Genomic DNA, 15,778 nt, shown 5'->3' with positions numbered 1-15,778 from the left:
CAGATCCATTGTCATTTCCTTTGGATGTTGATGAGCACTTAGAACTGGGATGTATGACGGTGACATTGCAGGTGTTTTGCTATTGGTGTAGTAAGGGGCTGAGTCCGGAGCTCTGAGCATGGCAGAGAGGCTGAGGAAGCCCCAAAATAAAACCAGAGGATTTCCTTTGGTCCTTGTTCTTGATGTCTCCTGTAATTACGGATCCATTGCTATTTAGCTTAAATTTTTCTCATAGGCAAAATTAGATCAGTATTAATTCATCTATAGTGTAGAACTGCTTGTCTTTAAGAGTTAATATAATTAAGTCAGAGTTCGTATACAAATAGTTACTGTAATAATTAATGTTAATAGGAAAATGTCTTCTCAGTTTTGAGTGTTTTATTCTATGAAAATTTTACTAGTTAAGGCCATTGTTGTCAAATTAGACACGAGCGCCTACTATTGGTAGAAATTGTTAAAAATGTTGCCTTTCAGATTGCTTTATTTGTAAAATTTTGAGGATGCAATTTTTTGTAGAAATAATGGAAGTAATTTGTTATTGGTGGTAATCATCTTGGAAAAGCTACAAATTGCTTGATTGATATGGAATGAACACCAAAATTAAATAATAGAAATAAATAATATTTATGTATAAATAATATTTTGAAAGAAAAAGAAAATATATCTTAATACCTGATTTTTAGTTAGAAAAGCTACTTTGGGAGATATTTGCCATATTCTTTTAACATTTATGCCTTAATTTACTGAAATAATTGTGCTTAATTATAAATGTGTTATTTATTGGAATTCTCTTTTAGTTTTTATTATGGCATTCAGGGATACAGAGTTTTTTTTTCTAGATGCAAGCAAGACACTGGCACAGGAGTTTACTAGCATTTTGAGTATGATTCATGCTTAAAAGTAAATCCATCAAGTACTAGAAACTGAAAGAACATTTCTAAATAGAGTCTTTCACCAATTGCTATGACTCCATCCATCCGTTCCATTGCAAAGCATCTCTGCATTTTCCTCCCCAAACCATCAGTTTAGGAGTGATCAAGTAGAGCTGAAATGTTCAGCTAGAACGCCGCTATCTGACGGTTAGCATGGTAACTGAAATAACATCTTAAAGGTTGTAGAGATTTTCGTTGTACTGATTAAGTTTATCCAAATGTCCATCAAAGCAGGTTCAGAAAGGTGCCATTGCTTCTTGCACTGATCATGTTTAAGGGAGTGATGTCTTGTTCCATTGATTTTCTTCCTTTTTCTATGTTTTGGGCTTGGCTTGATTAAAATTTTGTCGGGTTATAAGGTTATTGCAAATACTTACAATTACTACTGATGTTGAACCTGATGCCACGAGCATCTTAGACAAGGGTGAACGCTGTTGCCTTGTCATCTGTACGAAGGTAACTACACCTTGCAAACCTCAGGGGCTGTCTGTGACTAGCAGGTTCAAGTGCTAAATGTGATACAGTCGTCTTACTGTCCACTGGTTGCAACTTCACTTTGTTTCGAGTGCAGTACTCCTCTGAAAGATGGGGTAGGCAAGATTCTTGGTCTTTTGAATGAATGACGCTGTATATTCAAACTGAACTTGGAAGTTGTCCTTAATTCAGTTGCTGTACTGTGGTTTCATTTAACTGTTGTTCAGCTGTGAAAATGAATATTATTTTCTGTTCAGTAAGATTTAAAATTATGTCTTTCAGAGTTTTATTTTTTAGTAATCCATGTTTCAGTGATATTTGTGAGTGAGACAAGACATGACATAGGGAAATAGGAAAATATTTTCTGACCAGGCAAGCTAGCTAAAATGCACAAAATTTGAAGCTCACAAAGCGTATATGAGCGTGGTCAGTCCCACATGTGGTATAGAACTGCAGTGGCTTTAATTCTTGATTTTTGACCTCTCTTCGATGGGGAGACCATGCTTAGTGATGTTCTTTGTTTTTAGAACTTAGTATATATTACTGTCTTTGAACAGGACACAAATAATGGATTTTTAAATGCCAGTGCCCAACATACTGCATACTGTATTAGAGTTAAGATAAGAAATGCAGGTAAACAATGATAAAATCTGTACTTCTGTGTGTAACAAAAGCATAACTTAAAATGGTAGTAGAATCTACAAGCATTTGTAAGCCAAAATTTGGAGATCATTACACTGTTTGAAGGGTTTTCTTATAGACAATAGTGGGCATACTGTTACGAGACATGGCACCCTGTTAGTTACAGTTTCGGAGTGGTTCCTGAGGTGTGTAATTCACCACCACACATGGTATTCCTGGAAAGTTTAAACGAGATGTGAGAGGATGCTTAGCTAGTGCAAGTTGTGTCCCTTTTGTGCTTTACTGGCTTGTGTGAGCAGGGAAGTAGGGTACCGGGAGAGGAAGACCTTTCTGAAGGGCTGTAAGCTTCAGTTCCACGGCGAAAACGTAGGTTTTTCCATATTTTCCTACGGCCTCACCTGTCACCTGCCTGCTCAGTGCCACCCTGGAGGCGAGGCCGGGTGTCCTGCCGTGGGCACTTGGGTCCTGCCCGAAGCACCACTGCTCCCTGATGCCTGTCGCTGAGTGGGCTGTGATGTGTGTGAGGGTCTTCTCTTTCAAACAGTCACTCGATTTCAGGAGAGGTAATGCGATGAGTCTTAGCTTCTTCCTGAATTTCTTGGTGAGTTTAAATCTGTTACCTTTTAGCTTCGTTTCAGCTGTCCTAATTCTACACAGTTGGCCTGAGAGGCAAAACAGGCCTTGTCAGTCCTGCTTAGAGTCACGTTTGTTCTTCCCCAAAATGTAACTGGTCCATAGTGGTTTTGTTTTTTCTGGTGCAGTGCCACCATGAACAGGAGCATGTACAGAGAGGATTTAAAGATAAGGAAATACAATCAGAGCCATTTTCAGATGTCACAGAAATAGGAAAAGCAAGTTACGGTGAGAGTAGGTGGCAGACTTTCGTATCTGTGTGGTCGTGGAGGTAGCAGAGTGACTGGAAAGTAAAGGAGTAATAGGTATTACCGAGTCCCTAGGCGGCCTTGATGCTAAGAAAGGGAGTAACAAAGTTAAAAGTGGAGCAAGTCCAGGGAGTGAGAGGAGGTGTGTGAGATCTTCTAGGCCTCCCATTCTGCCCCTGCCCTCAGGAGTCCACGCTATCCGGAATCAAAAGCAGCCTAGCAGTTGGCTGTGACAGGACTGACCACTGCGTACACTGTTGTTCTACAGTTGCGTTAATTTTGTTGCTTACTCCTGAATCGTCCTTTCTGAAATAGCACTTTTGTTGCAGTGTTTCAGGCAGCGAGTTAGTTTCTCTAAATGAACAGAGAAGGTGAGACTTTCAAATCGATTAGGATATCTAGAGTACAAAATTACCCAGTCTTTGAAGAACCAAAAATGATTCAGCAAAAACATTTAATCCATTACATTGATATGTTCTTCAGTAACAGTACTTTCTGATTTACTTTCTACTAGTCATACAAATAACTATTATAAAAGTAATACTTCAGTAGAAATTAATACTTTTTATCTGTTTGTCTTTTAGGGCAATTAAAGCATTTCAGGAGGCGCTTTATGTTGATCCCAGCTTTTGTCGAGCCAAGGAAATTCATTTGCGACTTGGACTTATGTTCAAAGTGAACACAGACTATGAGTCCAGTTTAAAGGTAGGTTTAAGTCCTTTCAGATTGAATTTAACATTTGTTATAAGTTGTGTTGCATCTAAAAACTGAAAGGAATGCACAAATATATAGCTGTTATATGCTTCTTGCTTTAGAAATAGAAGTGTTTCGGTATGAAGGATCTTACTCTAAAGACAGAGTAAAGATAAAATTTGATGTTTGTTAAGTACTAAAAATACTCAGAAAAACCCAACAAAGTTACAGATGAGCACTGATACTCTAGCAGTTTAAGTGGAATGGGAACAAAAATTGGTTGTAGGGCTTTCATTAAAATACCAAGTCTTAGGGGAAGGCTTAAATAGAACGTAAAGTCTGAGGAAAAAGAATAAAGGAATTAGCAGTTTGGTTTCTAGATGCTCTTTCTCTTTTTTTTCCTAGCTGCACTATTTCATAAAAATCATTGAAAATAGAAAGCTTTTATGCAAAATACTGTTCTCATATCAATTTTTCATATTGTTTCTGCCCTTCTAGCAGTGTGAAGGGAAGAGGGTAAACGAGTCCCTTGCAAGGAGGACTCTGTGAGAGGGAAAAGGTGTGCAAAAATTGGGGCTGCTGTGCCATATGGCCAAGTAGGGTGTGCCCGTGGCCGTGAGATGTGATGGGGAGCATGGAAGGGTGTGTCGGTTGATTATTCTTTTATTTCATGATTTGAGAGTCAGCTTGTAAGGCAGCAATTTCTGACTAATCAGTTAGAAATGCTTTGTGTTAATATAGTACTTTGTTTCTTCTCTACTCTTTTTTAAATTTCATTTTACTGCTTGTATTCTTTTTTTGGTCACTGATTGTAATCTGTAACTTTTATCTGCTTCCATTCAACACTTTTGCTCTTTTTTTCCCCCTACTTCCGTTTCCCACTTTTATCCCCTTGTTTTTTTCCGTCACAGAATCTAAATTTAGTTATACGTGTCCTGGAAAAAGGATATTTTCTCTTAAAGGAGTTTCACATTACACTGGGAAATACACCTGCATTGTTGAGAATTTTTGTCATTTGTAATTAGCTGTAATTTATAAATACATTTCTGCATATTAATCTCCTCTAAAACCTATAAAAAAAACATTTTTTTTTGTTTTTTTGTTTGTTTCCAAGAGTCTTGTAGAATGGCTTCCTTTTCCTGGCAGATTGTTTTCCTGCAGCTTGTATTTGTGAGGCTATCAGAAACACATTGTCAATGATTTGAAAGAGTGGGGTGTTACTCTCACATTTTTCTTTTGCTCTTTGTAATAACGGGAAGCACTTCCCTCATCAGGCTTTTCCTCTTTCATCCAGAGTCCAAGCTTTCACCAACAGAGGCAGATGAAGTTGGGAATTGTAAATAGAGAGGTTGATGTTGCCCAGTAATATGAAAGATTCACTGCAGTGAATGGCAAAAGAGGTCAAGGGGGGGGGGTGTAAGTTGGCCATTGTATGGGGAGTGGGATTATGTATGAGTTTGGATGGTCATATATCCCTATACTTTGGCATGAATTTTGCATTGGCAGTTTTGATATATAGGGAATAAAAGGAAAAAGTGCTGAAAAGTGTATTTTGTTTTTGTTTTTAAAGATATTGGATAGGGACAAAATAGAAGAGTAAATAAGAAAGGAAGTAGTTAACTTTTAATGAAGTAGTGGAAGGAGATTCTACGTTTTAATTTTTAACGGAAGAAATTGATCAATTAGACAACCACTTCCTGCTGTACCATAAAGTATATAATTTTATCACTGAATCAAGTATTCAAATAGATATGATGAGAATTCATTCTAAACCATCTACTGTGATTTTAACCACTTTGCAAAATAAAAGTTTGTAGATAATTAGGATTTTGAGTATAGCAAACCTTTAGTTTTCATTATACCAACCAGGGTGAGGAGAAAAGCACCAAAGAACTGTTCTAAAAATAGTAAAGGAATTAACTTTTTGCAATGCAAAATGACCATGATTCCATTGTTTTTATGTGCAGTATGATTAAATCACTTAGGAAAACAAATAGACACAACAAAAACAGCTTACCCTGTAGCAAAGCAAAGATCTTCAAGGGGATTAAGAAATAAACATGAGGGTGGATTTGCACTGAGGATAGTTTCCTTAAGTCAATAAGACTGCAGGCTGTTGCTAAAAGGATGTCTCATTTTCCACCTCCCTGTCTGATTGCATTGCTCTGCACCCTCTGCTGCACTGAGCCCAGTGTCTTTCCATGTGCAGTCTGAGGTGGATCAGAGTCTGAACCACCTCGATTTGGGGTTGCACAGTTACTGGGACTCTGGGAGATGGGAGGAGGTGGGAATGGCAGGGAGTGGGGAGCTGCATGCGTAACTTCTGATGCACAAACACACAAAACTGTACTCTGGAATTACCAACTGAAACACCTAAGGTTGAATTTCTGTTTTGCTTCCTTGGCTGTGAAAATTGTTATCTTTAGCAAGGCATCGATAGCGAACAGTGAGGAGCAAGAAATAAAGGATCCAGTGGGGCAATCCAGTTGGTCTTGAACAGTTTCAGCTGTTTTCAGTTTAGTTCAGCTGTGGATTTAATCTAGTGTCCTGAGATGGATTGCTTTTGTTGTACATCAAAAGATATAAATTGAGGCATAGAATAAGTGTAATAAGCAGGACAGTAGCTCCTTGAAAAGCCAGTCACACTGATCCCCGAGTTAAGATTTAAGCCACAGCTCTGTGAGTAGCGAGTCAGAAAATACTTCCTTAGTGAAGAGAACAAAATGAAGTGGCAGTGGTTATGCACAAGCATGAGGAAAATAAAATCAGAAAGAGTTGATGAAAGAGTGCGAAAGAATGTTTTCACAGAATGTCTGCCTCTTTCTCTGAGACTGAGCGTCTCGTCTTTTCACAACACAAAAGATGAGTAACCCAAAGTAATGAAACAACACAGTTGGCTTTTTTTTTTTCTTTTTTGGTAGCTCTTATTGAAAGGATTCAGGATTTCACAAGGATGGCTCTGGTTTTTAGGATCTAGCCTGCTAGGGACTCGCCTTGAACACAGGCCGTTTCCTGGGTCTGTAGAGGTCTAACAGAATCCATAGTCAGGTTTGAGCTTCCTGTATGATACAGAGGCAGAAAGGAGAGAAGTTTTCATCTGGTATTCTTCTGTGACGGTTCTGAATTTCACAAATTGTACCAACGTTGCATTAATGTACTTTGAAATATCATAATATTTTTGATGGTATTTAAACATTCATGCTAAGTCTGTAATTGCTAAGAATAAACCACTGCCAACAGATGAGTCATTGTCAGTAAGAGTCTCCAGGCAAAGGGGGAAGGGTGGGAGTATGAAGGTCATATATTCCATGTTTTTCCACAATTTTAGGCCATTAACATAAATCATCTATATTTTATGTAAGCAATTTAAGCACAAAATTAATTTTTACTATTTTAAGATGTTGATGATCAAGATAATTACTAGAGTGCTGTTTAACAAGCATAAAATCAACTCTCAGTGTTTTTTTCAAAAATCAATTACTGCTTTTGCATGTTTTTAATATTGCTGCAGTTAAGACTTGCAAATTACTCTGAGAACCCTTGACTGCTGTGTTACCCCATTGCCATAAACTTTGGCAAGAACACCAGGGCTGTTGAAAATCACTTGGTCTTTAGGATTACATTAAGGGGAAAAAAAGCTGCCCTTCTGGTTGAAAGGAAAGTAGTCTTTGTGTAACCTCACAGGACAGTGTTACCTTCAGAAGTGATACGTGAATGCTCAATTTGTCTCATTCAACAGAAAAATAAAATAATTCCAAATTCAACTGCTGTTGTCTTGTGGGCGTAGGGAGGCAGGAGAGATTTTAATATTGATGACTGTAGCAGAAGCATACAGTTAAGGTTTATCTCACATTCCTAACCTTTTCACACTTTCCTGCGTGTCCCAGCCCACCAGGAATTCTGTTTTCGACTGCCTTAGCTATGGTGGTGCCATGGTAAGCTGAACGGAGAATAAAGCAAGATGGCCAGGAATATATAGTATACCTCTTTATTAGTACGGTTAGTGTAGTTGGAAAAAGTGTTCGAGCTTCTGAGCACACGCCGTGTTATTTCTGGCATGTCACCTGCTTTTCTCCTAGTCTTCCTCTTCATTCAATATATTCTTTTAATTTTAGCCTTCTTTTTCGTAACGGTATGTACTCATCCTGTCTTACGTGTGTCTCAGTTCTTCCCCTGAGTACTTTTTGAATCTTAACCAATTTCTAGCAAATATGCTTGAGTGAAAAAGGTTTCAAAGAGAAGTTTCTGGAACATGCCTGTGGAACATGTTGCCCCAGAACCATTTGTCTGAGCTCTGCGAGCTAAGGATGAGGTGATCTGGTTGGCATCGTCAGCAAAAGAGGCACCTTATGTGGCTGGGTATGGGACTGGTGTGTCGGGATGCAGAAAATAAAGCTGTCCCATCCACGCTTTGCGTCAGGAAGCCTGATGCTTCTTGTCTAGCTGGCAAGCTGAACACAGAGGTGGGTAGAGCACACAGGTGTGACTAGGTACGTTCTGTAGGACTAGTGACCACATAAAAGAGAGCTGAGGAAAAAAAGTTGTGATATTATTTAGTTGAATAGTTGGGTTACATTGGAAACTGCAGCTATGGGAAACCAGTCATCCATCTGGTGCTCATTCTGTTCTACTCTGTTGAAGTATCACATTATGCTTTTGGTGTGGAGTTACAATGACAATCCGGAAAGACTTTTATCTGTAAAATTCAGTTCATTTCCTTTGTTTGCTGACAGACTACTTCAGAAAAAAAAATGTGTAGTTTTTTGTATTTATTAGAATGATAACATTGAGGGTATGGTAAATGGGAGGGAGGGCTTCTGTGGTTCTGGTTTTATGAGTTTTGTTTTGTAATGGGTGGTCAGGAGGGACTCTGAACATGAGCAGGTTATTTACAAATGAAGGTATGCTGTGGAGTTTTTTTTTATTTTTATATATATATATATTTAAAGTGTACTGCAGGTGCATCCTGTGCCCAGTGACAAAACCCACAAAATAATGAAAATTAAATTTTTCATGTTCTCAAATATCTGCCTTTTAGTAGAAATGCAGATCCTGTCTATCACTCTTGAGAAATTTTGCCTCTATATTTATGGATAAAACAGCTATTCTAGTATTCTGCTGCAGGCTGATTCTTTGATCTTGCCTGTAAATGATCAATTCAAATAGATTTTTTGTATATATAATTATTTCCTAAAGATTCTTATTTGTTAGCAACTTAGAGACATACTGCATATATTAGGTAAGGAAAAGGCTGCTAAAGAATTAGAATTTATTGGGAAGTACGCATGAGTTACATGAATATGCATGAAATATTAAAAAAATTGAGACAGATGAACAGCTCAAAGAACCTATTTATACTCAGTACCTATTTATACCATCACTTTATTAATCTTTATGTCTATATATATCTTTTAAAAGATTTTTAGCTATTGGGAGGTATTTCATGTCAACATGTAGCTGTTACAAACATATTGTTATGTCTTTTTCTCAATAATAAATGAAAGTTTATTTATGAAAGTGAAAACTGTTTTAAAACCTTTAAGTGCTATTTTACAGCCTTATTTTTCACATATGCCTAGATTAACATTTTTTTAGCTCACACATGTTAATTTGAAGCTGTATGTATTCACTTTCAATTATTAAAGAAAAATGAAACAGTCAAAATGCATATAGATAAGAAAAGTTTAAATTTCTGAGGTCTACTTTTATCTCTGTAACTGTAGCAGAAGCTGATCAGGAACATTTACAGGTAAAAAGCAAAACAGATAAAGGACTTTGGCTATCATAAGGTGGATATCCAGGTATTCAAGCAGTGTACCTAAAACATTTTGCCAAAAGCAGGGTGAAATTAGGCAAAAGATTTTATTTTATTTTCTTAAATTAAGTGGATGGAAACAGCAGTTGGGAATTATGTTACTCTCTATGCCTTTGGAGTTTGTGTATGTGTATGATGGAGAAAAATATACCAGAAGTAAAAATACAGAAGTTTTTAACACAGCATGTCATTGTAATCCAGCTGCAGTGGAGTTATTAGCACAACTGACTGTGGTGGTAGATCACAATGTGTGGCCTACGGAGGGCTTTGTTTTGTTCTCTCGTACTTAGTTTTGCTTGGGTTTTTAAGGCATTTTGCAGTTTTTCTATAACAGGTCTGTAGGCGCATTTTAGAAATGTCATGATTACAAAGAGGAGTAAATGCTAAAACTGAATTTACATGCTATATGGCATCTTCCGTCATGGGGGGGGGGGGGGGTCGGGGAAGGGAACAAACCACGTGAAGAGAAATAGCTGGCTCCAAAGTTAAGCGCTGAAGCTAATGAGTGTAGGTGCTGGAACACTTGTTGGTCTGTGGGCCTTCTCTTTGTGAGCACAGTCGGTTGTGTTTCCAGGCTTTCGAGCTCTGTGAAAAATGGAGCGAAGATTGGACAAAAGTGACTGTGTGCCTGTTGTATTCAAGCCTTCCCCTTCAAGACGAGCTCCTTCTGAACTCGCAAGACCCAGAGAGCAGAGCAGGGAGCACGCAGAGAGCTGCATGCGCAGCTCGTCCTCTCCTGACCCTCTTCTCCCCAGGCCCCGGCCAGGCCTGGCAAATGGAGGCCTGGCGCTCTGCCATGGCTTATGCAAGGCTTTCTGTGCCCTACTTATCTGAACAAAGGCTGCTCTGAGGAGCACAGGCAGCACACCTAGGTCACATAGGCAGAAAAAGCCATCTCTTGACAGAGTTATACTGAGTCATGATGGAGCTTTCCCTCATGGTAAGTCTGGGAGAATTGTCAGGTTTCAAACGATGGCTTGCCATGCTTGCTAAATAAATGCAGAGCTGAGAATTACTGAGCGCTTCTTAATGCCCTCCTAGAGAGCAGGAGGGTTTAGAATCACTGTCCTGAAGTCTCAGACTTCGATGTAGACAGAAATATTATTAAAAAAATCTTGTGAAAAGAGGAAAACAGGTCTTCCTGCATTGGTCATTTATTGATGAAAAAACAACAAGGGTAGGGGCACTTGCCTATAAAACTGTGAAGAGCTAGGGTGCTAAGAGAACTGGTGTTTAATTCTAGTAGTGAAAACATATTAAGCTGCTTAAATTCGTGTCAGTTTACTTCTATTTTCCTACTAGACCTAATGCTTTCATCAGTTATGTTTATGTGCAGTCCGCTGTACTTCTGATCCTTGAAAAGGTTACCTTCGCAATTGTTTCCACAATCAGAGGCAAGTCAAGGACTGGAGAGGAGACAGAGCAGGCTGTAGATAATTGTGCAATTACAGATGGCTACAAATCAAGGTATATTGTGACTTCGTCTGCAGCCCTTGAAGAGAGACTGTTACTTTTTAACATTCAGAACACTGCCTTCTAGGTAAATCCTCTTACTCAGGATTTGAATTTCTATAGACTGCTGTCTGCCTTGAGGTATTGTATGTCGTCTCTGAACTGCAGCGGCCTCTCCTGCATAATAACTATTTCACACAGCAGTAGCCAGCTTCAGTACTGCAATATTTGAGAGAGGTGCAGATGTTTGCTAGCTGCTTCTGTTTGTTGCAGAGATGGAAGTTGGAAATTATCACTATTCTTTTAATTTTTGGTGCTGGTAATTGTAATTAGTGGACCTGCTTCTGGCTGATAAGTTTTTATGTGTCGGACTGCATGCTTTTTTGTCTGTTTTTGAATACTTACCGCGGAGCTATGGATTATTTATCTAGCAAGAGGTGCAGGTTTGCTCGTGTCTGTGCATTTCAAAGGTTCTTGGTTTGAAAGGTTCTGGGCTGTCTGTGTGTTGCTTTGCAAGAATTGTTTAGGGCAAGTGGTTTGTTTTTCTGTAGTTACCTGCTTCAGATTATCCATTTCCTTATTCTTTATGGCTTTGTAAACAGTTCTAGCAGAAATCTGCTACATTAAGAAAATTTTCATAATGTGGATTTTGAAATTGGGAAGACAGTGTGGCATGAGTAGGAATTTAAATTTTTAGAAGGCATTGGTGAGTGTACTGCTTTTTACTGTACAGCACTGATATTTCTGGCATATTTAAATATTAAAATGGTTAGATTTTCTTGTATGGTTGCCTGCTTTCTCTCGGTGAGCCTCACTGCAATAACCTTTCTGCAAAGCTGCTGCAGAACAATTGTCAATCACTTGTCTTTACATCTGCGGATTTTTATAATAGCATTGCTAGGTGAGAACAAATCTGGTCCTTTCTGCTTTATCTTTTCATATTAATTGTTAATGACAGTGTAAGCTTACGCATCTGTGCAAAATGGATTTTGAATCATTTCAATCGGTATACTCAATGTACAGGCCAAAGTATACAGCTCTGTTCCTTTTTGCTTTCCCCTCCTTTTTTTTTTTTTTTTTTTTTTTAGGAATAATGCGATATAATGCAGAACATCTTATTTTTATTTAGTCTTTTTTTTTTTTTTTTTAACTTGCCTGCTTAGTAGAATCACTATGGTAACAGACTAAAGGATGTCTCAGAGGCACACAAGCAGCATTGCAATGTGAGGGGAGATTTTAAGTTCTCTGTGACTGCTGAATACTAGAAAAAGGATCAGGCAAAGCAGAGAAATAAGCTGGTATTTGGTATTAATAAGCTATTACTTAATGTTTGTGCTAAAGTTAAAAAGTTATTTTACAAGTAATGTATACGTGAGTTCATTGTTTTCTGTACCCTGTTTTGGGAATATGTTGCTGAAGTTTTTCATTAAAAATTGTGAATTTGGGTTAATCAACTTGAGTTTGTTTCATTTTCTAAAAGCTGCTGTATATTACAAATGATGTTGATGTAAGTCAGTGAGGAGGTAAGCTGTGCTACTGCATGGCTCTGCTAATGAGGGTGTTCTTTTCTTATACTGTGCTGTGGATAATACATTAATTTTCTAATATTTTTTTCTGTTAAAGTGTTTATAAATTTGGTGTTCTGTTAAACTCTTGAAAATCTTTGAGATGTGTCTATCTTTGAGATAGACATTATGCACAAGTTATTTATTAGGAGCAGGAGGAAAGCTATCTAGATGCTTGGAGTACAACAATATGGAAAGCAAGTTGCATATACATCTATTATCAAGGAATTACTTTTTTTTTTTTCCCCAGCTACACTAATAAGCTCCTGATGCCTCCTCATATGGCATCCTGAACAGTGGGTGTCAATTTTGTGCTAAGTGGTTAAAATACCCTGAAGTATCAGTAACGTTTTGTGCATTCAAGCCACCTGATATTGTACTTTGTAGATAACTGTATCAACTGTAGTATGTTACATGCTGTCTCTTAGGTTCCTGTATTCCTAGGCCTTACTCTCTGGTGAATGGGTGCATTCATCCAAGTTCTCCGCTGCATGTAGGAATTTTCTGTGAAGTTTGTGGAAAAAGGGCATGGGCACTTGAGTTTGTATGCCTAGTCTATTCATTTTAACACACTTGATTACTTTTCAAACTGTAAATAGTGATCATTGAGTTGGTACAACACTTGTGAAATTGGTCACATCCAGGCTTTCTTTCAGATAACCTTTTTCTCTTCTTTTGCGTTCTCTTCTTTCCAGAAGAGTGAAATGCTTATCTCAGAATGTTAGAACACAAAGGTGTTTACAAAATTTTTCATAGCTCTTGAGGAAAAATGATCAAAAATAAACAAGCTTTAGTGTTTAACCGAAGTTAACCTGGTGGGGAGAGGGCATAAGAACTTACTAACTGCTATTGAATTCATGTTTTAATGTAGAGGTACCCATTTTAAGTGTGGTTTGACAAAAGAAAATGTTTAAAAAAAAGGAAAAGAAAAACAAAAACACTCCTTTGCATAAAAATACTCTGTTTTTCTAGATAACCAAATTTGTAGCTTGATGTTGATCTTCATGAGGCTATGAGCTAGTAGTGTAACTTCATTCTCAGTTGTGCATTCCGAGGAAAACTTGATTTTCCAATTCTGACCATTCATTGATGCAATCTTTCTTCCAGATGCTGTCTGTTCTAATTATTTTGTGAAGATGTCTTTTGCAAACTTGCATTGCTAGAAGCATTGCTACATGTTTACAACAAAAATTCTACTTTCCTCTAGTAAACACTGTTGAACAGAAATTGAAAATTGTTTTCTTTAAGCCATGTGGTAAAATATGGTATTTATTTTCAAGTATGAGTTTGATTTATTCTTAGTAATTTGTGAAAGTACTAGAATTACGTTGTTTGAAAATCAAATCATCCTTGTTTTTTTCAGCATTTTCAGTTAGCTTTGATTGACTGCAATCCCTGCACTTTGTCTAACGCTGAAAGTAAGTAACTTTTAAGTATTTCCATTTATTTTGTTGCAGATTAAAAAAAAAAAGTCTTATATATGCTCACAACTGCATCAGTTTTTAGTGAAAAAAATCAAAAGACTCAGAAAATAGAGAGGAAGACTACAATACTTGCTGTTGTGAATGGAGACAGATACTCCAGTCGAATTGTGATTGTTTTAGTAAATGGAATAAGTAAAAATTGAGACTTTTACCATATTAACTGGTCTGATGCCTTGAGTTCTGGAGGCAACTTACTATTTGACTGTTAGTTCATTTATCTATTTATAAATGTAGTGTGTGTGCCATGGCTCGTATTTAATAGTTGTCATTTCAAACTTTGTGACATCTTGATAATGTCTTTTTTCAGCAATCACTTTAATGCCATTAAAATTTATAAATCTCATGTTCAATATTAGTTTTATGCTGTTGAACAAAAATGAGAAAATCGTAATTTATTTGGTTTATTAGGTGCCACTATATATCAGTCGGTGCTGCAACATGTTAAATCTTTTAGTGTGGTATGATCTCTCATACTGTTGTATGTTCTGTAGGCTGTTACAGAGCATACTGGAGATATTTATCCCTAATTAGTGGAATTGTATGCAGGAATAAATGTATGTTCTTCTGTGCTTTGGAGTCTGTAAGAATTAAAAGCCAGACAGTTTTTAAGGTACCTTCATGCTGCACTTGGTGTTGAGTTTAAGTTGCCTCCTAAGAGTAAGCTTAGAAGCATTAGATAAAATATTTAAAAGCATTTTTCTATTTCTTAATTCAAAGCTGGATGGAATTCTGAATATTCTGTCAGCAAGGGTAATGAAAGGGGTTTTGTTCACACGGGTGAAACTGCTGGCTGCTTCGGTATCAAGTGCCAGCTGTGCTACAAAGTCCTCTGCAAAGCATGTCGCTTATCAGGAGCAGGCACAGATAATTTTGTAAAATTATTTGTGGAATTCTTACTAGGTCAGTAGGTTTTTATTGTTTTCTACCAGCCATATCATTCCTTACTGTATTTCATGCTCTTTCTTACTGTTTCTCACCGACTTAATCAGTTTTCACTGTATCTCTGAATATCTGTAAGGCTTTCCTCAGCCTTCCCCCACATTCCTCCTGTGCCCCCAGGTTTATGTAGAGGTACGGCCCCACATGAGGGCTGCTTTGTCCCGTGGTGTTGGGCACAGTGCCTGGCAAGCACAGAGGAAGAGAGAGAAGAGGAACGAGAGGTACTTTAGTTAGGTTCTTCAGTACCACTTAGTGGAAAGGCATCAGGTACTGTCACATAAATGCTTGAGATTGCCCTAATCCCGTCCCTTCTATTTCTAAAGTGGGCTGTGTGAGTAACAGCAGTACAGTGACTGTCTTCCTAGCAGAAGTGTTTAAGTACCCAGCGTATCTTTTTATTTAGGCTGTCGCTAATGCGACACCTTTAATTTTTTTCCCCTGCATGGTACGGCTTTCTTTTGTAGATTCGCACTGAAAGAGTTTTGCTGTGAGGGGGGGGGGGAAAGAAAGAAGATTATTTTTTAGGTAATGAACTCCCTAAAACAAAAGCAGAGGTTTCTCTTTCATCAGTGCAGAATGAAGTTTGATGATACGGTGAACGTAAATGGGGGTGTTATGTGCCCTTTAGCAAAGAACACAAAAAGTTTATTAAAAATTGATTACAATTTTAGATGATGCATTTCATTATGATCTGGTTTCTGAAATGCAGTACGGTACCTTCTTTTATGGTGAAGGACAACACAGTGTATAGAGGGATCTTTTTCCCCCCCCTTGTTGCCCAGAGAGAAAACCTGGAGCCCCAAATTACCTGTAACCTCTGTGTTACACTGTTCTGTAGCTCTGAGAGAAAATTCTGTGCAATTGAAATAAGTTGAGCTTAGCTCAAGCCCAGATATTTTCT

At 37.7% G+C, this 15,778-nt stretch overlaps 1 protein-coding gene across 15 annotated transcripts in view; it reads left to right on the top strand.

The window, feature by feature from the left end:
* KDM6A (lysine demethylase 6A) overlaps positions 1–15,778 on the top strand; it is a 154,810-nt gene that overhangs the window by 78,270 nt on the left and 60,762 nt on the right. For all 15 annotated transcript variants that reach the window (XM_080575065.1, XM_080575064.1, XM_080575060.1 and 12 more), the window contains exons 6-7: positions 3,514–3,634; positions 13,818–13,872. In XM_080575065.1, the coding sequence (XP_080431191.1) occupies positions 3,514–3,634; positions 13,818–13,872 (176 nt within the window). The remainder of the gene's footprint in view (positions 1–3,513; positions 3,635–13,817; positions 13,873–15,778) is intronic.

The sequence above is a fragment of the Anser brachyrhynchus genome (genome assembly GCF_964034855.1).
Source record: "Anser brachyrhynchus genome assembly, chromosome: 1".
NCBI lineage: Eukaryota > Metazoa > Chordata > Aves > Anseriformes > Anatidae > Anser > Anser brachyrhynchus.
This window is presented reverse-complemented; position numbering and strand designations above follow the sequence as displayed.